This window comes from Onychostoma macrolepis, chromosome 24 (assembly GCF_012432095.1).
Source record: "Onychostoma macrolepis isolate SWU-2019 chromosome 24, ASM1243209v1, whole genome shotgun sequence".
Classification (NCBI taxonomy): Eukaryota; Metazoa; Chordata; class Actinopteri; order Cypriniformes; family Cyprinidae; genus Onychostoma; species Onychostoma macrolepis.
In genome coordinates, this window is record NC_081178.1 from 20248775 (window position 1) to 20273824 (window position 25050).

Sequence of the window (25050 nt, forward strand, 5' to 3'; positions counted from 1 at the left end):
AAAATGGAGCGCAGCTGGAGGAAAACAAAACTAGAGGTATTTCGTATTGTTTGGCGGGAAAGTACCCTATCCTACAGAAAAGCATTAAAAATGGCTAGATCTGATTACTTTTCGTCTCTTTTAGAAGAAAACAAACATAACCCCAGGTATTTATTCAATACAGTGGCTAAATTAACAAAAATGATCAGCAGGTGTTGACATTTCCCAACAGCACAGCAGTAATGACTTCATGAACTATTTTACTTCCAAGATCGATACTATTAGGAGATAAAATTGTAACCATGCAGCCGTCAGCTACAGTATCGCATCAAATAGTGCACTATAGATCCCCTGAGGAACAATTCCACTCAGTCTCTACTATAGGAGAGGAAGAATTGTATAAACTTGTTAAATCATCTAAACCAACAACATGTATTCCATCTATTCCATCTAACCCTATTCCATCTAAACTACTAAAAGAGGTGCTTCCAGAAGTCATAGATCCTCTTTTAGCTATTATTAATTTGTCATTGTCATTAGGATATGTCCCCCAAAACCTTCAAATTGGCCGTTATTAAGCCTCTCATTAAAAAACCACAACTTGGGAAATATCATCAGGAAACATGGGGTCAGCTTTCACTATTATGCTGTTGATACTCAGCTCTATATTTCTTTGTGGCCCAGTGAAACACACCAATTTGAGAAAACTAATGGAATGCATAGTTGATTTAAAAAACTGGATGACGAGTAATTTCTTACTGCTAAATTCTGAAAAAACAGAGGTGTTAATTATCTGACCTAAAACCCCCACACGTAATAATCTAGAACACTGTCTAACACTTGATGGCTGCTCTGTCAATTCTTCGTCATCAGTCAGGAACCTAGGTGTGTTATTTGATAGCAATCTCTCCTTCGACAGCCATGTTTCTAGCATTTGTAAAACTGCATTTTTTAAAATATATCTAAATTGAGACCTATGCTCTCAAAGTCAAATGCAGAAATGTTAATTCATGCATTTATGACCTCAAGGTTAGATTATTGTAATGCTTTATTGGGTGGTTGTTCTGCATGCTTAATAAACAAACTACAGATGGTTCAAAATGCAGCAGCTGGAGTTCTTACTAGAACCAGGAAGTATGACCACATTAGCTAAGTTCTGTCAACACTGCACTGGCTCCCTATTAAACATCGTATAGATTTTAAAATCTTGTTAATTACTTATAAAGCCCTGAATGGTTTAGCTCTTCAGTACTTGAGCGAGCTCTTATCGCATTATAGCCCTCCATGTCTGCTGCGTTCTCAAAACTCAGGTCATTTGATAATACCTAGAATATCAAAATCGACTGCGGGCGGCAGATCCTTTTCCTATTTAGCACCCAAACTCTGGAACAATCTACCTAACACTGTTCGGGAGGCAGACACACTCTGTCAGTTTAAATCTAGATTAAAGACCCATCTCTTTAACCTGGCGTACACATAACACACTAATACGCTTCTAATATTAAAATCCGTTAAAGGATTGTTAGGCTGCATTAATTAGGTCAACCGGAACCGGGAACACTTCCCATAACACCCAATGTACTTGTTACATCGTAAGAAGAATGGCATCTACGCTAACATTAGTCTGTTTATTACTTATTCCGAGGTCACCATAGCCACCCGATCCAGATCAGATGGTCACTGCAGTCACTCGATCCAGCACCTAGAGATGACCTCTACAGCCCTCAACGTCAGCGGAGACCAGGACACCTAGATGAGCCTCAGAGACATATCCCCAGTGAGGACCTTGTCACCTAGACGGCCATCGGGACAAGACCACGGGAGCCAGATGAGTCCTTTACACAATCTGACTTTGATGCAGTTGGAATTGAACTGCTGGTTCATCTAGCCAGAGGAGAACTGGCCCCCCGACTGAGCCTGGTTTCTCCCAAGGTTTTTTTCTCCATTCTGTCACCGATGGAGTTTTGGTTCCTTGCCGCTGTCGCCTCTGGCTTGCTCAGTTGGGGACACTTCATTTCCAGCGATATCGTCGACTTGATTGTACAGATACTATTTAAACTGAACTGAGCTGGACAATGACATCACTAAATTCAATAATGAAATGCCTTTAACTGAAAATGTAGTTTAATCTTGTCATTTTACATTATTGACACACTATTTTCCTATTTTGATATTGTGAAGTTGCTTTGACACAATTTGTATTGTTAAAAGCGCTATATAAATAAAGGTGACTTAAAAAAAATAATTAAACTTTTTTTTTTTTTTTTTTTCAGCAAATGGAATTTTATGGCATAAAAACAAAACAAAACAAAAAACAAGCAAAAAAACAAGCAAACAAAACAAAACAAAACAAAACAAAACAAAACAATTGGGCCTGTTCCATTACCCACACTTGTGGTCTTGGCCACTTGAAAACATTGAAAACACATGTACCAGACAGGAAGTAAGTATGGAATACTGTCCCAGGTAGGGCTGCACGATTCTTGCTAAAATGTGAATCACGATTTTTCTCCATGGGAATTGAGAACACGATTCTCTTACACGATTCTCATTTTTTCAACCAAACTTTATTGCACTCAAGTAAAAAAAAAAAAAAAAAAAAAAAAAAACACAGGACATCAGTATAATAAAGTGCTGGAGTAACAGAAAATAGTCTCTTTTCTTTATTTTAGAAAAATAAAAGCTTTAAGTTGTTGAACATTAACAATAATAAATAAAAATATTCACATTCACACGGGGCGTCGGCGTCAACGCCTCTCATTTAGAGGGCCTATCAGATCGCCTTATGCAAATACCCTAGCGCAGACGCTAGCCAATCCCGTTCATGCAACGGGAGTATGTGATTGGCTGTTATCACTATGATGGGGCGTCAGCACCAAGCTTCAGACACGCCCTCCGTTAAGCATTGACACTGATGCTGCGTTCAAGTGCTCCTGGGACGTTCAGACTTATGAGTTGACAAGTCGTTATTACGACATCGGTTGCGTTCAAGTCACTTTGGTCGGAAAAAGATGGCGATTTAACTTTTCTACACAATTCAACTTTTTTTTTTTTAACTCTACATCTACAAAATATTGAAAGAAGAATGTGCATCATTGGGTTTTTTCTTTTTTTCCGTTTTTATTTAATTCATGAAGGTGATGTAAACTGAATAATTATATATTCTATTATATTTATACATTAATATAATATTTTGTGTATGTAACATATAGTTTTATTGTACATTACAAAAAAATTATAATTTTATTCATTTTAACAACTTTACCAACACTGCATATCTTTAGTCTTTGGCTGCGTCCATTGTATCCGATATGTTTTTTCACTGACAACTTTGGGCTTAAAGAAAATTCTGAGTTTCCCACTCGTAATAACAACTCTGTGGTGGTGTTCATGTTCAACTCGTAAATACGATGTATCCGACATGACTTGAACGCACCATGACCATTTACCGTTACAAATCCACCAAGTAAACTGACTCCGTTTAGGTCTGCCGCCTTGTTATACGTCACGTGAGTGACAGTGGAACGTGGCCAATGAGGGAGAGGAGAGAAGTGATCGAGATTTATGATTGATTGGTGAATTAATAGTGTTTTGTTATTGTGTGAGTGTGACCAATAATGCGTGAATGCAGCATGATCTGAATGCAGGGAAATACACGGAAGTGAATCGCCGTCATTTATAAATGAGATCGCATTTATGTATGAATCGAGATTGTAATTTCCCCCCCCGATTAATCGTGCAGCCCTAGTCCCAGGTCTAAGAAATGCCATAGCACAGTGACCTTAATGCACACTAAATATGTTTTTACAAAATATAATGCTGCTTTGATATCATAAGACAACTTTGCAACTGATTTTTATCACTTAATTAGAAGCACAACAATTCATTGTTTTGTCTGTTACTTAGGAACTACTGAGCACATTTGGAAGTTTGTTAAATTCAAAGTTCTATGTACACTTGCAGTCTTCATTCACATTTAAAAACTTAATCCAGGAGACAATGTCATGTAATAAGAAAAGTGGTCATGTGCAAAGACTACTGGGTACTCAGACAGATCTAAAAGTTGAGATGTAGACACCCATTCAACAATGAGAATTTAAAAGAAGTTGGTCCATTTGTGCTTTTAGAAATCTAATTTGCTGTTTCCACTCAAATTTACATTTACCACGTCTCTTTCCACACCCACAAAATACATCTTTAACATTCCTATCTGTCAAGTGCTAAATCAGAGCATTCGTTAGTCAATAATTGCTTAAAAGCATAATTTGACTATCACTTACAGATTCTACAATCCTGGTAACAGCAGATACAGTCAGTCCAAACAGGTCCTCTCCCTTCAGGTAAACTGGGAAGAGCTTCAGAGATCCTGTCTCGTTCCTTCTCTCAGCCACGGGCTCCAGAACTTTATCCCACACACCTGTACCACAACATGAGGAAATTCTTACATTGTTTCCCCCCTTCCACAAAACAACAGGAGAATTCAACATAATAGAGTTTTCTCAGACAATGACTTCTTTTACACTGGAAGGCTTAATGTCATCTTATCTACAATGCAAAATCTTATTTCTATTCTTACGCATTGTTGTTTATACATTTTCATTGTTGTTTATACACTTGTAACTAGATCTGTACCAGATATCTCTGGGAAGAAACCCCCAGAACTGGTTAACAGTATAAATGCCATTAGGTGCAACTGCTTACTTTTTGGCGAGGATCCAGTAAGAACTAAGTCATCGTAACCTTGCTCCACCACACGGATGATAAACTCAGGTTCGCCATCTTTCTCATCGATGGAACACACGTAGTGGCAACGACGGTTGCCATGACGCATGCTCCAGTAGATCCGGCTGGCCTCGTAGCCCACAGGAAAAATAGCAGACATCGAGTGGAAGGCCTGCATCTGCTGAGGGAGCAGCTGACCGACTGCATGGAATACCAAGCTGCCTACACGGAAGGTGTGCTCCCGCTCACCCCTCTGGATAATGCTGGCGATCTGTCGTGCCTCGTCCCTCTGTACGTAGACCCTGCGGAACACTGCAAAGCAGCGGAGTTCATGCTCGGTCCCTGCCAGCCCACCTCCTATTGAGCCAGATCCTCGGGGTCTGTGGAAGTGGCACAGCATAGTCTTGTCTTTGAAGAACATGCACTGTGCTTTAAGGGCGCAAGTAAAATGGTACGCATTAGTGCAACGCAAGCGGTGGCAGCCACTTGTGGCACCGGTTTGCTGACAGTACGCACAGCGCACCGATAGGCCTCTCCTCAGGGCTAGCTCTACATTAATGAGAGCTCCAGCCTGGGTCTCGTAGACTTCAGTAGACCACAGGGCACAGTTAAGGTGAACCCATAAGTCCAGATCAAGGTTTAGCAGACGGGCCGGCCCATCAGTGCGCCCGTCACCTTCTTCGTGGCAAAAGCAGCAGCGGCGCAAGTCTCTGGGCATGGGCTCAGGCCTAAGAGACGTCCCCAGTTTTTTCAGTAGTTCATCAACCTCTTCCTCCTCCGGCAGGTGGTAGTTACCCTTAGGCACCATAATTTGAACGCTCCACTTTCTCCAACGTAGAGCCTTAAAGCGCTTTCCTATTAAATACCGAGGGTCATCCCCACCGTTGTGTACCGCTCGTGGCCGAGGCTTTAGCTTGACTGTGACCCTTAGTGTATCAGACTTGCTATCTCCTCTGAGTGTCTCAGAAGTAATGGTGGGGAAGGATATTATCGTAGTTGAAGGTGGAGACTGCTTAGGTTGCAGCTGGGCCAAACAGTGCACATCAAGATCTGATATATTGTTACTGTATTGATGAAGCACCTTAGTAGAATTCTGCTTGTCTTCAGAGTCAGATGTTGGAGGCAAGTTTGACTGTGAGAACAAGAGACATCAAAGACAAAAATGAATTTTGAGTCTGCAGTCTTTGGGTAACAAGACTGTTCTCTTAAAGAAAATGGCACCAGTAGCACTTCAGATATAATAAAAATACTGATGCGACCATGTAGTGCTCTTAAAGTCTCAGGAAGTTCACACGTTTTAAGATTTTTTAAGACCTTTTTAAGACCTGCGCAAATAGAATTAATACCATATGAGCGGGGTAGGGCAATGTCTATGGTAAAGTGTAAAATGAATGTAAAAAGCATGATTTACAGTTCAGATAGAAGTTTTCACAAAACAAAAAGTTTTATAAAATTATACACTTCACATTTCAGCCTTTAAACCATTTTTTTAAAGAAAATGGATGAGTCAAAAGTATTAATTATATTAATTTAAACAATTATCAATAAATTATTATATTAATTAAATAACATATAAACACATTTTAGTGTTTAGATTTTTATAATGAATTATCTCCTTATCGATCCACCAGTTCACATTTACAGCTCTGCATGTTTGCAGGGTAAAAACACGGGTCGATTTTTGCATTGGTCTGAACAAAAACAGCCCAATGTTCCTGCAATACTGGAGGCTGCAGTTCTAGGACTGCATAGGACCCTATTTTTTGGGACTGCACCATCTATTTCAACAGAGGAGACCTGATTCAAACATCAAACAAACAGATGCAAACAAACAGATGCAAACAAACAGCACATCAGATGTGAAGCGCTGCGGCTAATTACCTGAAGTCTCGCACAGACACAAGTCTTCTTTTAAAACTGAATTTTAAACTAGAATGTATTGAATATTGAAATAAATTAGGTTAAATATTTCAAGAGGGTTAACAACGGGTATGTTTAGGGTTAGGAGTTGGACAATAGTTAGGACAATAATTAAGTGTAAACAATTAAATAACTACATAATTCCTTAAAAATAATAATATACAGAATTGAATAGCAAGTGCTATAAAATAGTATGAGCCACTAATATTTAGTCATTTAGCAGACGCTTTTATCCAAAGCGACTTATAAATGAAGACAACGAAAGCAATCAAATTCAACAAAAGAGCAACGATATGCAAGTGCTATAACAAGTTTATATAATTAGAATTATTATATAATTAATTATATAATAAATAAAAAGAAAACATAGAATAGAAAAAGAATAGAGAAAGCTAGTGTTAGAGGCCTTTTTTTTGCTTTTGTTGATTGTATAATAAATAAAAAGAAAACAGATAGAATACACAAAGATTAGAAAAGCTAGTGTTAGTTTTTTGTTTTGTTTTTAGAAAACAAGCAGTAAATGAATAGAGTGCAAATCTAAAAGGGACAAGTTTTTTTTTTTTTTTAATAGAATTAGAATAGAGAGAGGTGTGAAGTTCTTCATTCTCTCTTACATTCTTTTTGGCTCATTAAAAATGAATCTTGCTGCTGCGTTCTGGATTAATTGTAAAGGTTTGATAGAACTGGCTTGAAGACCTGACATAATACATACATACAAAATAAATAAATAAAATAAAATAATTAAAAAACAAGCAAACAAACAACCAACAAAAAAACAACAACAAAAAAACTATAGGGTCCTAGAAATCCAGTTCTGAAACTACAGCCTCCGGCTACTCACAACAACAGCTTTATTGAACATGCACATTCATTCTCTGCCAGCAGGAGGCGCTTTCGAACAGTTTCCGAGGTAATGGCAGAACACAAAGCAGTGCCGCACCAGACTTTGAAAGGTGCACCGCTCATATTTATTTATAGCCTTTTGAAAATTAAGACTTTCTTGTACAATTTAAGACTTTTTAAGGACCCCTGATACTTCACACGTTCAATTTAATGATGACATTTTTAAGAATTTGCACTGGTCTCTTGATAACCAATTAAGAATTTATGGTCGTTACTAAAGGAGACTTCATGAGTGAATAGCATCACTTGGCTTTCTAAATACAGCAGCAGATCCCATACTTTCAGTATGAAAGCATAACACAAGCTGGCTGTTATAGTTTCAGGCAGTTGATGACTTTATAACCTGATTTGTCATGGTTTCTACTTACCTTGCCATCTACCAATTTAGTCTTCATGGCCGCTGAATAGAGAACAAAACAATTATGGCTGCAGAAGACAAGGGTCCACTCAGCTCCTCCATGGCCCTGCAGAAAGAACATCTGTAAGATCAGGCTCACCCTAGGCAGAAGCTGTAAAATGGGGGGGGAAACAGGGCATGCCATTTCCCATTTACTGTCGCAAATTATCATTAGATCGAAGTGCCTCACTGGCAAGAGATCAAAGCTTGCATATGTTGAAAACCTTTGTTGATGCCATAAGGAATTAGATTTGCATACTATTAAAAGGAAAGGGTGGGAGACATCAAAGGTGTCCCATGATTTAAATGACCTGAAATGGGCTTAACTGGTTTTGAACTTGGGTATCTCACGGCCTTTAACAAAACGTGCCTTGATACACACAATCCCTTGGGTAATGTCAGTTAACCCAGTGACTGCAGCAGGGTGGATTTTCACTTCCCATCAGGGACTGGATTAGCATAATTGGAGCGCTATTCTGTGCCTCCTTGAGGGACTTTGAGGGGGTTGAACATTTTCAAGTGCTCTGTGGCCCTCGGCTTCAGACTTCTTCAGTGCTATGTGTAGAGGATGTAGTCTAGACCCACACCAACTGATTGAGCAAACATGAAGACCTTAGGTAGTGATATGAGATCTAATGACTCAACAAGGCATCCATGAGAAACTAGAATACATATGCTATAAATGACAGTCATCTGGGTCTGGTAATTTGGCAGTCTTAACTTTGTGTTTTATACCTGTTTATTTATTGGCAGGTCTTTGGTGGACTTCCTAACGCCATTTCCAAGAACCACCACCCTGCAATTGGAGCACCACTGTGGTTTAGGCCCTGGACTGCTTCCAACCAAATGATAGTCTGGTCTGACCACAATTGAACCTGGAATAAAAGAAACATATCAATCAAACCTACAAATCATGCAGTTGGAAGAAAACTTAAGTTGAAGAGATTTCTGACAAATTACATCCATCAACTTATTTCAACCAATCCGTAAAACAGTATATACCACTCACTTAGCAAATTAATCACAATGAATTGCATTTATAGTTCACTTCTGTCTTTAAAACATGAACATGTATCTCAAAAAATAAAAATATCATGGAAAAGTTCTTTATTATTTGTAATTTAATTAAAAAAAGCAAACGCTCATATTCTAGATTCATTGCACACAAACTGAAATATTTCAAGAGGTTTTTTTTTTTGTTTTAATTCTGATGGTTACAACTTACAGCTTAGGAAAATAAAAAAAATCAGTATCTCAAAAAAATAGGCTATTTTTTCAAAGATCAATCAAAAAAAGATTTACAAAACAGACATGTTCAAGATCTCCAAAGTAGGTTTAATTATGCACTCAATACTTGGTTGGGGCTCCTTTTGGACGAATTACTGCTTCAATGTGGCGTGGCATGGAGGCGATCAGCCTGTGGCCCGTTGAGGCGTTATTGAAGCTCATGTTGCTTTGATAGTGGCCTTCAGCTCGTCTGTATTGTTTGGTTGGTTCTCTATGGTAGATCATGGTCAGCAAACCACTTAGAAGTAGTTTTGGTACTGTGGACAGGTGCTAAGTCCTGCTGTAAAATGAAATCAGCATCTCAGCTTGTCAGCAGAAGGAAGCATGAAGTACTCTAAAATTTCCTGGTAGATAACTGCATTGACTTTGGACTTGAGAAAGCACAGTGGACCAACACCAGCAGATGATATGGCACCCCAAATCATTACAGACTGTGGAAACTTCACACTGGACTTCAAGCAACTTGGATTCTGTGCCTCTCCACTTTTCCTCCAGACTCCGGGACCTTGATTTCCAAATGAAATGCAAAATTTACTTTCATCTGAAAAGAGGACTGTGGACCACTGAGCAACAGTACAGTTCTTTTTCTCCTTAGCCCAGGTGAGACGCTTCTTGCATTGTTTCTGGTTCAGTAGTGGCTTGGTTCTAGGAAGGTGACAGCTGTAGCCCATTTCCTGAAGACGTCTGAGTGTGGTGGCTCTTGATGCGCTGACTCCGGCTTCAGTACACTCCATGTGAAGCTCGCCCAAGTTCTTGAATCGGCTTTTCCTGACAATCTTCCCAAGGCTGCGGTCATCCCTGTTGCTTGTGCACCTTTTCCTACCAGTCAGCTTTCTATGAATGTGTTTCGATAAAGCACTCTGTGAACAGCCAGCCCTTTCAGCGATAACCTTCTGTGGCTTGGGGGCCAGGTCAGGAAGCAGACAGACTGGCTAAACCGACTGTCTGCTAGCCGCCTCGTGTCACAGAAGTCAATTAATTCTCAGCACGTAGAGACTCTTTCACCTAGATATCAGACTATAGAGACCGTGTCTGTTCCCCTGAACTAGAAAATACAAAAAAACGTCCAAACCAATTTATGAGTAACAATTTAATTGATGTTCAACAAATAAAAAATATATATAACAGAGAGAAACAAATTATAAAGCTTGGCTTACTGAATGGTCCGTGTACTTTTGCATCCATTCATTTTTCATTTAGCTTCGATATTTTTATGATCTTAACTTTTCGTGCCTAAAAACATGTATGAAATACACATTAGATAGCCCATTTCTTTGCAAATAACTGTATCCTGGACAAGTTCTACAGGAGAGGGAACGAAACGAAAGCAAGAGAAGGTCAGTTAAAGCAAAGACAAGGGACTTTGGTTAAAGCTAGAAATAGGATAACTGACATTTTGTGTTGATTTCCTGAGTGGCCATGCTTTTAGTTCAGTTCAGCCCCCTGAGGGGGAAACGTGATTTCTACCGAGGGGAACGCTAGAGCCCTGCATTTCAGCCCGGGCCTGATGGCCCTGACTTTATTTTACACCTCTAGGGCCCGGGCTTTGATCGGGCCAATTTTCACATCATAGTATATTTTAGACATCCATCAATTAGTGATGAAAAAAATTGCCGCACTGGTGGAAACAACACGAGACCGTGCCGCAACTGTGCAGAGCGGCTCGACGGTGTTTAGAGTCCTATCATATCGATCACAAGTGGAGTACCTCAAGGCTCAGTATTTGGGGCTGTTACTTTTCACGTTTTACATGTTACCCTTGGGAAATATCATCAGGAAACATGGGGTCAGCTTTCACTGTTATGCTGATGATACTCAGCTCTATATTTTTTTGCGGCACGGTGAAACACACCAAGTTGAGAAACTAACGGAATGCATAGTCGATATAAAAAAAACTGGATGACGAGTAATTTCTTACTGCTAAATTCTGAAAAAACAGAGGTATTAATTATCGGACCTACTGTAAAACCCCCACATGTAATAATCTAGAACACTGTCTAACACTTGATGGCTGCTCTGTCAATTCTTCGTCCTTTGTCAGGAACCTAGGTGTGCTATTTGATAGCAATCTCTCCTTTGACAGCCACGTTTCTAGCATTTGTAAAACTGCATTTTTTCATCTTAAAAATATATCTAAATTGAGACCTATGCTCTCAAAGTCAAATGCAGAAATGTTAATTCATGCATTTACGACCTCAAGTTTAGATTATTGTAATGCTTTATTGGGTGGTTGTTCTGCACGCTTAATAAACAAACTACAGATGGTTCAAAATGCAGCAGCTGGAGTTCTTACTAGAACCAGGAATTATGACCACATTAGCCCGGTTCTGTCAACACTGCACTGGCTCCCTATTAAACATCGTATAGATTTTAAAATCTTGTTAATTACTTATAAAGCCCTGAAAGGTTTAGCTCCTCAGTACTTGAGCGAGCTCTTATCGCATTATAGTCCTCCATGTCTGCTGCGTTCTCAAAACTCTGGTCATTTGATAATACCTAGAATATCAAAATCGACTGCGGGCGGCAGATCCTTTTCCTATTTAGCACCCAAACTCTGGAACAATCTACCTAACACTGTTCGGGAGGCAGACACACTCTGTCAGTTTAAATCTAGATTAAAGACCCATCTCTTTAACCTGGCGTACACATAACACACTAATACGCTTCTAATATTAAAATCCGTTAAAGGATTGTTAGGCTGCATTAATTAGGTCAACCGGAACCGGGAACACTTCCCATAACACCCAATGTACTTGTTACATCGTAAGAAGAATGGCATCTACGTTAATATTAGTCTGTTTCTTTCTTATTCCGAGATCACAGTAGCCACCAGATCCAGTCCGTATCCAGATCAGATAATGGATCAACACCTAGAGACGACCTCTACAGCCCTGAACATCAACAGAGACCAGGACACCTTGATTAGCCCCAGAGACAGATGCCCAGTGAGGACCTCATCACCTAGACACACATCAGGACAAGACCACGAGAACCAAATGAGTCCTTTACAGAATCTGACTTTGATGCAGTTGGAATTGAACTGCTGGTTCATCTAGCCAGAGGAGAACTGGCCCCCCGACTGAGCCTGGTTTCTCCCAAGGTTTTTTTCTCCATTCTGTCACCGATGGAGTTTTGGTTCCTTGCCGCTGTCGCCTCTGGCTTGCTTAGTTGGGGACACTTCATTTCCAGCGATATCGTCGACTTGATTGTACAGATACTATTTAAACTGAACTGAGCTGGACGATGACATCATTGAATTCAATAATGAAATGCCTTTAACTGAAAATTGAATATTTAATCTTGTCATTTTACATTATTGACAAACTATTTTCCTATTTTGATATTGCTTTGACACAATTTGTATTGTTAAAAGCGCTATATAAATAAAGGTGACTTGACTTGACTTACCCTCCTTGTGGAGGGTGTCGATGATCGTCTTCTGGACAACTGCCAAGTCAGTAGTCTTCTAAACTAGCCCAGGAGGTACCCAGTATTTATACCCAAAATTAATCAAACTAATCAAGCTCAAAATGGAATATTCTAATTTTTTGAGATACTACATTTTTAATTTTCCTGAACTTTAAGTCGTAACCATTAGAATTAAAAAAAACTCTTCAAATATTTCAGTTTGTGTGCAATGAATCTAGAATATAAAGTTTATTTTTAATTAAAATTGAGATGCACCTGTATTTGAAATTACCAGAGATAACTTAAGAACTTTAAGAAAGCATCTTTGTTGGCTTTGTGATCTAATTTAAAAATACACATGAACATTATTTTAAAAACAGATGACATTTCAAAAGCTGTGTCCATTTGTGACATTAAGTACTAAAACATTAAGTACTTTAAATGTTTATGCAGCCCTGAGATATTGACAATCAAAATCAATATTTGCATCTATTTTGTATCTTGAAGTCTGTCTGTTGATGTGGGTGAAATGAGTGCTTGTCTTGTTTTACATATACTCACCCTCTCTGAATGTCTGGTGTGATAGTGGGGCACCTGGTGGTCTGTGGAGCCTCATACCAGGTTGTTGTTGGAACAGGGCAGTTTGAGGGGGTACCTTAAGTCCACTCAACATGTCTATTGAGCTGCGGTGCTCTGGGCCTGGAGAGCAAATCACCTCAAAGTTCCCGGGTATGGACACACAAAACATGTTTGCCAGTGCTGACACAACTCCTTGAATGTTCTGGGACATAAGCAGACATATGGTCAGAGGTGAGATGTAATCATTCTTGTTTTGACTAAGTCATTACTGTTATAGAATGGATTATATAATTGCAGACACTTACTTGTGCTGCCACTGGGTTCAGGGTAACAGATACAGATACCAGGTCACTTTGTGAGCACGAAGAGAGCTGTTGAAATTGCGATGCAAAGAAACTGCTTGGTGGCTCTGTCTTGACTTCCCACTGCCTGGCTTCAGAACCTACAGGCAAAACAAAAAGTTGCACATACTTAAATTACACAAATTTTTTAAATTATTATTTTTTTTACTGAATTGAATATTTACACAATATTACACAAGTAATTATGCTGTTGTACAAAACATTAAACATTAGCCTAATAGAATGCAACAATCAGGTTCTGGAAGTAAAATCTATTAATTTTCTCCATAGGGAAATACATTTTTAACAACTGATAAACCTTTAAAGACATACCCTGTTGTGAGCTTCAAGGTTGTTAATTGATTGAATATATTTTTGTTGAACCCATCTGTTTGCATTAATTCAACTTATTTTTGTTTAATAGCAGAATTTTTGTGGCGAAAATCTACATTATCCGTGATGCTGTACAGGATATTCCACCAATCAGAGAACCACCAAAAGCAAAGTGCACCAAAAGAAACATACACCATAAATGACAATCAAGTCAGTCTTCCTATGCTCTCAAAATACTTAATATTATATATACATGTATTGCAATTAACTTTAATATTGTTTCTTTAGATATGACCAACAACTTATAATTTATCCATCATTTTTTTAAGTACTGTCATTCACAAAGCATCAAATGGGACTGTAGCAAGTACACAGTCTTGTACCTTTGTCTTTTTGTCAGATTTTTTGCTTCAAATAAAAGTTTGTAATGTTGTGATTCTTGTAGCTGGTTGGTTTGGTTCATGGCTTATAACGCTTTAACAAAGACTTACAATTTTTTTCAATTGCTAACAAGCATTGTTCAATACTGAAACCACATTTTCAAAACTGTTCATACAGTCTGCATTACCAACATGAATCTTGGCCAAACAGTTGATCTCACCTCCAAAACTCACTCAGACCAACAAAACACTTCATATAGGTCTCAAAATAAGCTTGTTTCATCATAACACTGGGAATAATTCTCATTCAAAAAACATACATTTCATTCATAACACACTGCTTTAAAAAAAACACTAAAAACAAGGAGCATTACATAATCGATTAACTTTTATCTTTGAAGTTTGAATGAGTTGTCACATAAGTATTTCTTTATTGGATAAGAATAACATCTTTTCATTTTACTAACTGTATTACAGAACAAAGAATGAATGAGAAAAGCAGCATTTCCACCCTATTTCTTTATATACCAAAAACCCATCAACATTTACAAAATTTACATGTCAAAAATAAAAAACATAAAAATGAATATAAAAAGTTGAGAAAAAAATATATAATAAAGAAAAAAAAAAATTCTGAAGCAAAAAATTACAAAAAAAAAACCCATCATCAGTCTAGTATAATGAGGTACTGTATGTGCAGTATTGAAGTCCCAGCTGCTCCAGGGGGTCTTTCTGTGTGGAGTTTGTATGCTTTCTCCATGTTAACGTTGGTTTCCTCTGGGTTTCTCCCACAATCCAGAGACACACAGGACAGGTGAACTGAAGACTGTAAGTGAGTGTGAATATGAACCGGCCAACTGTCCAAAGGGTTTTCCTGCCTATGACCCAGGAAAGGCTCCAGCCTCCTCATGACCCTACATAGGACAAGTGCTTTGGAAAATGTATGGAACAGATGGATGGATGGATGTTCAGTACTGTGAGGGTTCTATTCCTCCCTCTCTCTGCCACTTTTTCCCCACCAATGTTCTCTTCCTTGATCCAAGTTTCAAAACAAAATCATTCCAAAGCCATCCGTTTATCAAAAGATAACCAGAAAGAGAGAAAGAAGAAAGACAACGACGACGATGAAGAAGAAGAAAAGACTAAAAATATGACAACTGGCTTGCCTTTCAGCTGAAATTGCATTTAGTTGTGTTTGGAATAATTATTATTCAATTTCATAATAAATATTCTGCCAAGATTTTATATTTCAATACAATTCCTGCAGAAATGGACAGTTTGCCATTATTCTGATTTGAATGTGCTTTTATCACTTTTGAAAGCAGTTTGTTAGCATTTGAAATATGTGCTGAAAATGTATAGTGTTTTGCAGGTTGTGGAGTATGAATGACAAAAGTGTTTGTGGATTTAGAAAAATGTGGTCATTGCATGCATTTTGTTTGAAAGCAATGAAAAATGATTCACAGTTTGGTCCACATAAACTTCTGTATCGCTGAATGTGTGATCAGTTTTGAAAATGTAGCTTCAGTATTGAACAATGCTTGTAAGCAATTAAAAAAAAAAAAAAAAAAAATATCCCTATGGGAAAAATGCTTCCAAACAAGCGTCACTGAAAAGGAGGCAGGCACTGTTACACTATTATGTCTACCTTCTATGTGTTGATACAGAAGACAAATGCCAGCACATTATATTAGTGTTGCGTCATTATCTTTGATTTTTGTCTAACCTGTCAATATTCTAAAATAGCTTTCGCATCAAGTGCACACATACAATGTCTTAATATGCTATCTCAGCAGGTAGCTTACTAGGTTTTTACTAGTCTTTCTCATTAGTCTCTTCAGATTACCTTTACCACTGGCGCTGCAAAGTATGGGGATGACTGGAGAGACAGCAGGGGATGGCGGTTCCTCTTTAACTCTAGAGAGATCTGGATAACGGCTGATCTCCATGCCAACCACACTCTCAGGAGAGGATGATGGGACATAACTGTCTGGAGTGTCCCTGTCGACACAATGCTCCTGACCCCTATTAATGACACACAGGGACAGAACCATTATATACATACTAACCTAGTCTCAGGGTCAGAAAGTGATCTCATGCATATTGCAACTAGATGTGCTTAAGCACAAATGCTTATTTAAAAAGTAAGTGGGGGCTCTTGGCCAGAATAAACTATATGGCTTTATTTAGCCAAACGTTTGGCTACAGGAGAAAAAACAATGTGTAAAAAGCCCTGAAAACCTACCGAAGTTCCTCCTGGTTGTTGTGGGGTGGAGTGGGAAGTGAAGCAGGAACATCAACAGTCCTTGGGCCGTGAGTGATGGTGTGTCCCAGCAGGTCATCTTCAGCTTTGAATGGAGTAGTGAGCTGCTTCTGACCCAAGCTTTTAGAAACTGAGACATAATCACAAATAAATACTGATCACCAAAAAGGGATTTTTAAAATAGCTAATGTATAATTATAATATTTAAGAAAAATACCTACACTACAATACGCCATATTACATCTGTGATTTGAAACATTTCATATTTTCTTGTCTATGATGAACTATAATAAGCATTTTACAGGTAAAGTCTAACTCAAGATTTTGTATGAAGGTTTTGTATTTTGTATGCACATTGAACTATTTGAGATTTTCAGTGTTGTTTCTTAATGTGTGCATGCACGGGTCTATATTATTATTTTTTTTTCAGTGAAAGGATGTGCTTAACCTTCAGAAATTGCTGGTCAACCTTTGGCCTCCCCATGGTAACCTTCATGAAAGCCATTTTATTGTCTACTCTGCCTAAATCGGTTATAAAACAATGGTATTGAAACTGACATTGCCATTAAGAATACACCAAAACCTTCATGCTCACCCAAAACTTCTGCCTTCCCGGCCAGTTCTTCCGCAGTGGCAAAACCATTCAACAACTTCTGCTTGGCTACAGGTGGCGGTGTGGGGGGCAGTGAGGCGGGAGGCGTTGGAGGATTGCTAAGATTGTTCTGCTACAAGATCAAACAGACAACAACAAAAAAAGAAAACTTAAATGAAAACAAATCTGCAAATTCATCATGTCTACACAGTATAGAAAAGGAAGTGAAGGCTGTAAAAGCCAAACCTTATAGATAAGTTGCGAGTAGTAATCAGATACGCCATCCAGTGATGCACTTCCAAAAGTTCCAGAGAGCCTGTTCTCTCCATTCAGTTGCCCACTGCCATATGCGGGAAAATGTGCAAAGTTTACCCCAATCAAAGGCTCCATCAGGGGCGGCATAGACAGCTGCTGTAAGGATGAGAATGGAGGACACATGATTTGAGCGAAAAAACAACAACATGATGTTCACATCCAATGCCATCTCACTATTTTTTTTTCTTGGCAATTTCAGTCATAAACCAAGTTTGTGAATGGACATAAGGGTTATACACTGCACAAGCTCTAATTAAACTACTTTCCAGAAATTACCATAACGATCAATTAGTCTACACATCAAATGTATGCATCTTCACCTTGGTTATAATTGCATACTCTACTGTTAATAATAGATTACATGTCAATTCAAGTCTAGCATTAACATAAATTGATCTTGAGATAGATTCTGGGTATAGTAGTATTTATAGGTATTTATAAATACTACTATACTATAGTAGCATTTATAGTAGTATGGGTATTTACCTGCTTGAGCTGTGTCATCAGTGTGTCTGTGTTGGTGTACACTGCCTGTCTCTCTTCATCATCCTTCTTCCTCTTTTTCCAGCGTGACAGCGGTTTCTCAGCCCCATTCTTTGGTGCCCGCTTGTTGCGTTGTTTTCTTTTGCATTGCTCTGGCACAGAAGGCTCCAAATCTGGATTGCCTGTCAAATGGCTATTTAAGCCACTCTATAGCCAATAAACAACTCTTTTAGCTCCAAGACGACAAGACAGACCAAGACTAGCTAATGAACATCAAGCAAATCTCACTTCACTATTTCACAATTCTGTACTTTGCAAGATGCTACTTCATTGACATCCTACATTACCAACCAACCGATAAAGTATTAAATGTGAAAAGATGGCCAGATTATTCAATCTGTATTTTCATTTCACTAAACATTTTGGAAAAAAGGGCAAATTAATTACTGAATTATAAACGGATGCGTAAAGATCTTTAACATATTTAAGCATCACAAAACAAAAATGCAATAATTTCATGTCATCTTATCTATCTACATTTACAGAAGTGTTTACATGTTCAAGATTATGATTTTTAGCTTCACATTTTTAACCAGCTGTGTAGTGAGGTAACCATAAAACTCTTACCGAAGAATCTGTGCTCTCCAGTCTTAAAGAGCCTTTGCTGTCTGTTAACCCCTCATCCTCGGATCGTATACTGTCATTGGACATCTGGTGTATGAGAGGTGTTGAGGAAGAAGGAGGCGTGCTCTTGTTCTTTAGAAGGTGTTTGAGTAACTCATTCCCAGTGTCCACTTTGGTGCATTGAGCTGGACTCTGGGATGGTGGGCCGGGCGAGATTATCTCATTGACCTCTTCCGTCTTTACTATACCAGTTCCTCCTGCACTTTTGCCAGTCATTGCCTCTCCCTCAGCCTTCTGGCACACACTGGCTTCTAACTTTTCCAGCTTGATATCGTGGAGGAGGCCTCGCTCTGCCTCAGAGCCCACGTTGGACTGTCGCCCAAGTGGAGCCCCTCCAGAGAGTGGGTTCTCCAGCTCCGAGGATGGTGGCTGGCCAGTCATAGAATTTACGGGATTGGAAAACTCTGAAGTGTCCTGGTCTCCCATGATGGCAACACTACGTGTAGGGGTTGAAGAGGTGTCTGATACACACGGCGTAAGTGGGGCAGTTATGTCAGAATGTGGTGTAGAAGGAGTTTTGACCGAATCTGCATCATCATCCAGTTTCTTCTTTCGAATTCTTTTCTTTTTGCCCTTCTCCTCAGGGATGATGTTGGAGTAGAGTTGGATGAGGGACTGCCCTGACCCAGGGAAATTAGGAGGTAAAGGGGTTGTGGAATCCATACCATATGAGGAAGCTTCACCTCCACTGTGGGGTGGCATTCCATGCCCTCCAAACCCAGGTGCACGAGGCTGACATGGGGAGAAACCATGCATCATGGGGTTCTTAGGTTGAAAATTAGGAGCCATATCTGGGCCAAAGGAGCCATTCCCAGGCATAGGTCTGCGCTCGCCACCTTGCAAAAAGGCTGGACCTGGACCTGCAAAGTCTAATGGCATATTTCCTTGTTGAGGGAACACTGGGCCCATTTGCGGTTGCTGCTGTTGAGGCCTGGGTGTCTGCATGAATTCCTGTGATAGGTCAGAATTATAGAAGGGCATCTGGGCAAGACCACCCCCACTGTTGTCGGGGGCAAGCCCCAAGCCCTGCTGCTCCAGCTCTAGCCTCTGCAAAGCCCTTTGTCTCTCCACTTCCTGCATGAGCTGCACCCGCTGTTTTTCCTGCTGCTCTCGAAGGCGCTCTCGGCGCTCCCGCTCCTGGAAGCCTTCACTAAATGGATTATTATCGTCAAACTTTACATGAGGGGCACTACTGCTGGATCCTCCACCATTATTTCCAGCTACAGGGCCAGGTTGCCCAGGTTTACCTCCTGGAACTATAGGGGGAGGTGGCTGTGCCTGAAGAGGCTGAGTGGGGTTAGGCAGCGGTATTTGAGGGGGCAGGTGAGGTGGCATCCTGGGTCCACCCATTGCTCCAGCAGCACTTGGATGCCAACCTGGCACACTGGGCATGCGAGTAGGCTTACCAAAGTGGGGTTGTTGCATTGGCAACATAGAACCCCTCATAGGCTGCCCTATTTGGGGTCCAACAGGCATCATTCCAGGGGCCTGTCCTTGCATTCCTGGCATGGCCTTCATTGGACCCATCACACCAGGTTGGAGGTGCTGTTGCTGTTGTTGCTGCTTGACACGATATTCCTCAATGAGCTCAGCATGTTCTTTCTGTTGCTTCCGTATCTAAATCAGAAACGGAGAGAGAAATAACTGTGAACAACAGATATAATGCTGTTTATATTATTCTGAAAAATACTGACCAAATACTAGATTGTTAGTGTTAATGTCAGAGCATAAATCCGGAACTGAGGCCCTAGATGCACTTACTTTCCACTCCATTGAAAAAAGCATCAGAGAGCCCCTATCAATATGTGTGGTATTTAAATTGCTTTTGAATGAGAGCTCACTGTTCACTTTTGATTTCGCAATCACACATACTCTTTGTAAAGGGAGCACATCTTACATAAGATATTTGTCAATGAACTCAGGATCTGTTGAGCAGCAAATATTCCAGCATGGTTTTGTCATCTCTCCTTACTCTCGACCCCGTGATCAGTCAAATCTGACAGCTTGTTTTAGATGCAGTGTTGTCAAGTCCTTGTTTTTCCCCCCACAAAACTGGGCCTTTTTTAAACTGTTGCCATGGGTTGAGACCCCCCCCCCCCACGTGGGTTAAAGGTTTGAAATATTACATAAATTTCATTTGACTGAAATTCTTTTATTGAAACATTTTGCATTCTACGTAAAATAAAACTGTGCTAGATGTTAAGTTTTGTGAAGAAGGGCCACTAGTAGGAAGCCTTTGAGCTGTGTTTATGATCAATGTACATACAGTGCACAGCATAAATGAGTACACCGCCTCTAAAACTTAAATTCAGCAATTACTCTTTACTTAGATGACATTCTTTGGAGATATAATGTTCCAACAAGCCTGCTTGATCAATTACCAAAGAAGAATGTCAAAATTATTCAGCAAAATAAGATTTTCTTATCAAAGTGACAAAATGTTGTGCTGCAAAATGAGTACACCCTCCTGAAAATTACTTAAAAAAAAGAAAAAAAGAAAAAAAAAAAAAAAAGTGTATAGGTTTAAGGCTATTTTTGATCAACAGGTAAGTATATTGAGCCAAATCTTTTAAAGACAAGTAACTTCCTGACAATTAAAATTGTTATAAAATAGCCCACTGAATCATACTCTGACTTAATGCTGGCAGCAGTGGAACCACTTGGGAAAGAACTGCCAATTGACCTATTTCTTAGCATAAAAGAGGACAATGTTACAAGAGGAATACCAAATTATTGTTTTAAGTGTGAAAATATAGCAGAAGTAGCACTGGCATTCACTTTAAGTTTTCATTTAGTGATGAGTGAATTTTTGCTAGAAAAAGAGCAGGAGAAATAACATGCAAGTGTCTCAGAGCCGGCAAAAGCTATGAAAAAAGTGACACTTTGTCTCACAGAGTATGACGCAGCCCGCAGAAGTGACATGCATAGTTGTTGTCACCACTAGAATTACCTACTGTAGCCAAAGCAAAATAAACTCATTTAACCTCTTCCAAACTTCCAAAATCTTCTGGTGTTGCTAGAGGAAGAGTACAGTGAGAAGTGCTTGGCACCCACAGTGACATTCAGTGGTAGTAAAGCTTTTATATAGGGATGAATGAGTGCTGAATGTGTGAGGGAGTTGTGCTTTATCAACGCTGTCATGAATTCACACACTACTGTGTGATGTAATACAAAAACTTGAAACATAAGATGCTACCCTTCCCTCATTCCCTGCATTACTGGGCATTTTTTCAGCATGAAGATATTCATTCTCCCAAGGTGAAAATCCTTCAGTGTACATGTATTTCACTCAATCTAACGCTCTAGAGCAGCTGTGGGGGATTCTGTAGAGACAAGCTGAGCAAAACTCCCCATTAAAGACCAGAGCATTTAAGGAGACATGATAAGTACCAGAATATTAGACATTTGCTGAATTAAATCTAGGGTGTACTCATTTCTGCAATCCTTCATATAAACAAAATTGGCTAATTTACTTATCTTATAGAAAATATTGGCATATATTTTGTTGTTTTTATTAAGTACATGTTTAATACATTTCAATTTTACCATCTTTCCATGAATTATATTAGTGATCATTAAGAAAACACATATTTTATATTTATTCAGAGGGGGTGTACTCATTTATGCTGTGCACTGTAACAGTGACGGTAAAATATGCATTTTAGGTATGGAAATGACATATTTTGAGACTTGATATTTGGGATATGGTCATTGCACTACTTTGGGCTGTTTTTGACTGGCATGAGCTAGTTTTGTCATGCACACCTGGCAACCCTGACTATGTGGAGCGGCGCAGACTCTTCTAGTTTAGTGTAACGCACTTTTCCAGCTAAAGTAAATGATATCTATTTCTATAAAAAAAACAAAAAAACATTCAAAACAACAGTGGGGGTGGTGCCGCGGTGGCCAAGTAATGTAATCCCTGCGGGATCCAATCCCAATGCAGCCCTCTAATAAAAAGTCCTGCTTTAATATAAGCATATTCTTTTTACTGTGCAGTGACACTTTGTCTTACTGACAGTTTGTCTTCGTTGAGTGGCATGTGTGCAAGAGGGTGGCTCTTAAAATAAAATAAAAATTTGACTGGTTGCCCCGAAAGCGAACCACTCCCAACTTAATTGACAAGTTGATTAAAAAAAAAGGCAAGTAGAGAAATTAAAGGCACTTTAAAATTAAAGTTACACTACATTTTTAAACATGGTTTAAACTATTTGGGTGGATGATTTTAATAGTTATCCTTCTTTAAATAATTATATTACCTGTTCTAATTGCTTTTGAACCACACTTTGCTGTTCAGTCACATGTTTCAGCTGTTCTGCGTCTTCCTCTGGGAACTCCCGTCCAGCTTTTTTCGCAGTGCGCTGTTTTGCAGAGAGTGCCTTTTTAGATTTTCTGTGAGCCCCAATCTGGTCCTCTAAAAACTTCTGTTGCATTTGAAGAAGCTGTTGAGTTTCCTGAAGCCACTCCTCATATTGTTTTTTCTGAGAATCATCTGGAAAATAAAAAGAGATTTGAGATTTATGGGATGTCCAGCCTCAACTGATTTACTTTTATTTACAATTGTTGATTTACAACTATTACAATGACAAAATAACACTTACTGATAAACAACTCATTGGTAAAGACTGAATAATAATAATAATAATAATAATAATAATAAAAAATAAAAAAAAACACTTACTGACAAACCCTGGTCCAAAGTTAGGGGGATTGGGTCTTGCAATCTGTGGTGGCAACTTTCCATCCTAAAAGGAAATTGTTGTATATGCCATTACAACAGGTTTAATGCTGGTGAGATAAGGTAATAAGACGAAATAAACCTGTGGACATACCGGTCCAAAAAAATGTGGTGAAAAACCAGCTGTATCAGGGCCATGTGATCCTGGAATCGGTTGTATTCTGCCACAAAAGAAAACATGGAGAGTACTCAACACAAATAAATGAACCACCGAAAATAGCATGTGGCCATGTAAGTAAAGAATTAGGCCACTCTAGGGCTGGTCCGAATACCATTTTTTGAGCTTCAAAGCTTCAATAGTAATCAACACCAAATATTCAAAGCTTTGGAGGGAGGGGGCTGAACATATTCTTCTCTCTAATAAAGGCAGGAATCTCTGTGTGTCTGTCTGTTTGCATTTTTATTATGTCGAGAACCGTTCATCCAATCGACTTCACGTGTGGCAAGTGTGTTGCTGCTGACCCAAGGGAGTGCAGTGTCGCATTTTGGTGCAATATGGATGTTCAGAATTAATAAACCTTTAATAAACTACAGAACAGCGAGAGCCGGAAGCAGCACACCTCACATGGGTAGGGCTTATATGCTCTGAGAACGGACACTGCACTAGTGATAAAAAAAAAAAAAACACAGGTCTGTTAAGAGCAATACTTTTAATAAGGCAGCCTAACATTTTTCTAACAAACAAATCACTCCCAAATCAGAAATTAGCAGCACAGTAATTACTGACAACTTAAAGGGTAGGCTATTTAAATAAAAGAAGAACGAAAAATAAATGAACGAAGTTCAACGAACTGTAATAAATAAAGAACACGATAGAATACTTTCAATAACAGCAACACGCATTTTAATTAACGAACAGTTTAAATAAAATAAATTTTTATGACTGCCGTATTCGCAAGTATTTTCCAAGCGTTTTTTACACTAACAATATACTATAGGCGTACTACTTACAGAACTCAGGTGATTTTTCAAACTTGATGTACTGTTGTGGTAGGCCAGTTTCAAATTGCATATTTGGCACACACTGCCTTTGTCTCCTCACTCAATTTAAAGTGCTCCCACACAGCTGAGGTGTTCAGCATTTTTGTCTTCTCTTTCAGATGAACTGAATCATGACATTCATGACGTTCACTCATGGGCGATTCATATTCAAGTGCGAATGAGAACCGTTTCGCGGGGATGGGTTCGAGAAAAAAAAAAAAAAAGAATATTCGAATCTCAATTGAAAATCGAATGCCAACTCACCGAACAAATATTAGAATATTCTGGTCCAGCCCTAGGCCAGTCAGGGTAATAAATCACTTTTTGTATTACTGTAGTAACTGCTTAGAGGAGCCAGTTTACATAGTAAAATGTTTACCTGTTAATAACCATGGGTGACATACCCATACTGTTCTGTACCATCACTTTGTTAATCCCCTTCAGAGCCACCATCTTTGCCTTCATGATTGGATCAGTAATTGCATCAAAGTCTACAAAGTAATAAAAATCACCACAGAAATTGCATGATTATGATTTGTACATCACAGTTATATTCACATTTCAAGCATTTATTAAAAAAAAAAAAAAAAAAAAAGTATGAGTTTCTGAAGCTTAAAAAACACAAATCAGGCATGTGATCAGCTAGAGACAAAAAAGAAAATCTGACCACACCCCAAGTCATGCCCACAAGCCATGCCCCAAGCACTTATTATTAAAATATATATTTTAGCACATTAAAAGATAT

At 38.9% G+C, this 25050-nt stretch overlaps 1 protein-coding gene across 8 annotated transcripts in view; it reads right to left on the minus strand.

The window, feature by feature from the left end:
• The window catches only part of kmt2ca (lysine (K)-specific methyltransferase 2Ca), a 149911-nt gene that overhangs the window by 6170 nt on the left and 118691 nt on the right, over positions 1–25050 (minus strand). For 4 of the 8 annotated variants that reach the window (XM_058765626.1, XM_058765625.1, XM_058765620.1 and 1 more), the window contains 16 exons: positions 24685–24796; positions 23419–23485; positions 23268–23331; positions 22846–23078; positions 18530–20203; positions 17906–18109; positions 17351–17515; positions 17108–17237; positions 16495–16642; positions 16096–16274; positions 13501–13637; positions 13178–13397; positions 8657–8796; positions 7893–7988; positions 4681–5833; positions 4260–4396 (listed from right to left, as the gene is read on the minus strand). In XM_058765626.1, the coding sequence (XP_058621609.1) occupies positions 4260–4396; positions 4681–5833; positions 7893–7988; positions 8657–8796; positions 13178–13397; positions 13501–13637; positions 16096–16274; positions 16495–16642; positions 17108–17237; positions 17351–17515; positions 17906–18109; positions 18530–20203; positions 22846–23078; positions 23268–23331; positions 23419–23485; positions 24685–24796 (4859 nt within the window). The remainder of the gene's footprint in view (positions 1–4259; positions 4397–4680; positions 5834–7892; positions 7989–8656; positions 8797–13177; positions 13398–13500; positions 13638–16095; positions 16275–16494; positions 16643–17107; positions 17238–17350; positions 17516–17905; positions 18110–18529; positions 20204–22845; positions 23079–23267; positions 23332–23418; positions 23486–24684; positions 24797–25050) is intronic. The other 4 variants (XM_058765621.1, XM_058765627.1, XM_058765623.1 and 1 more) reach the window with 3 other exon arrangements.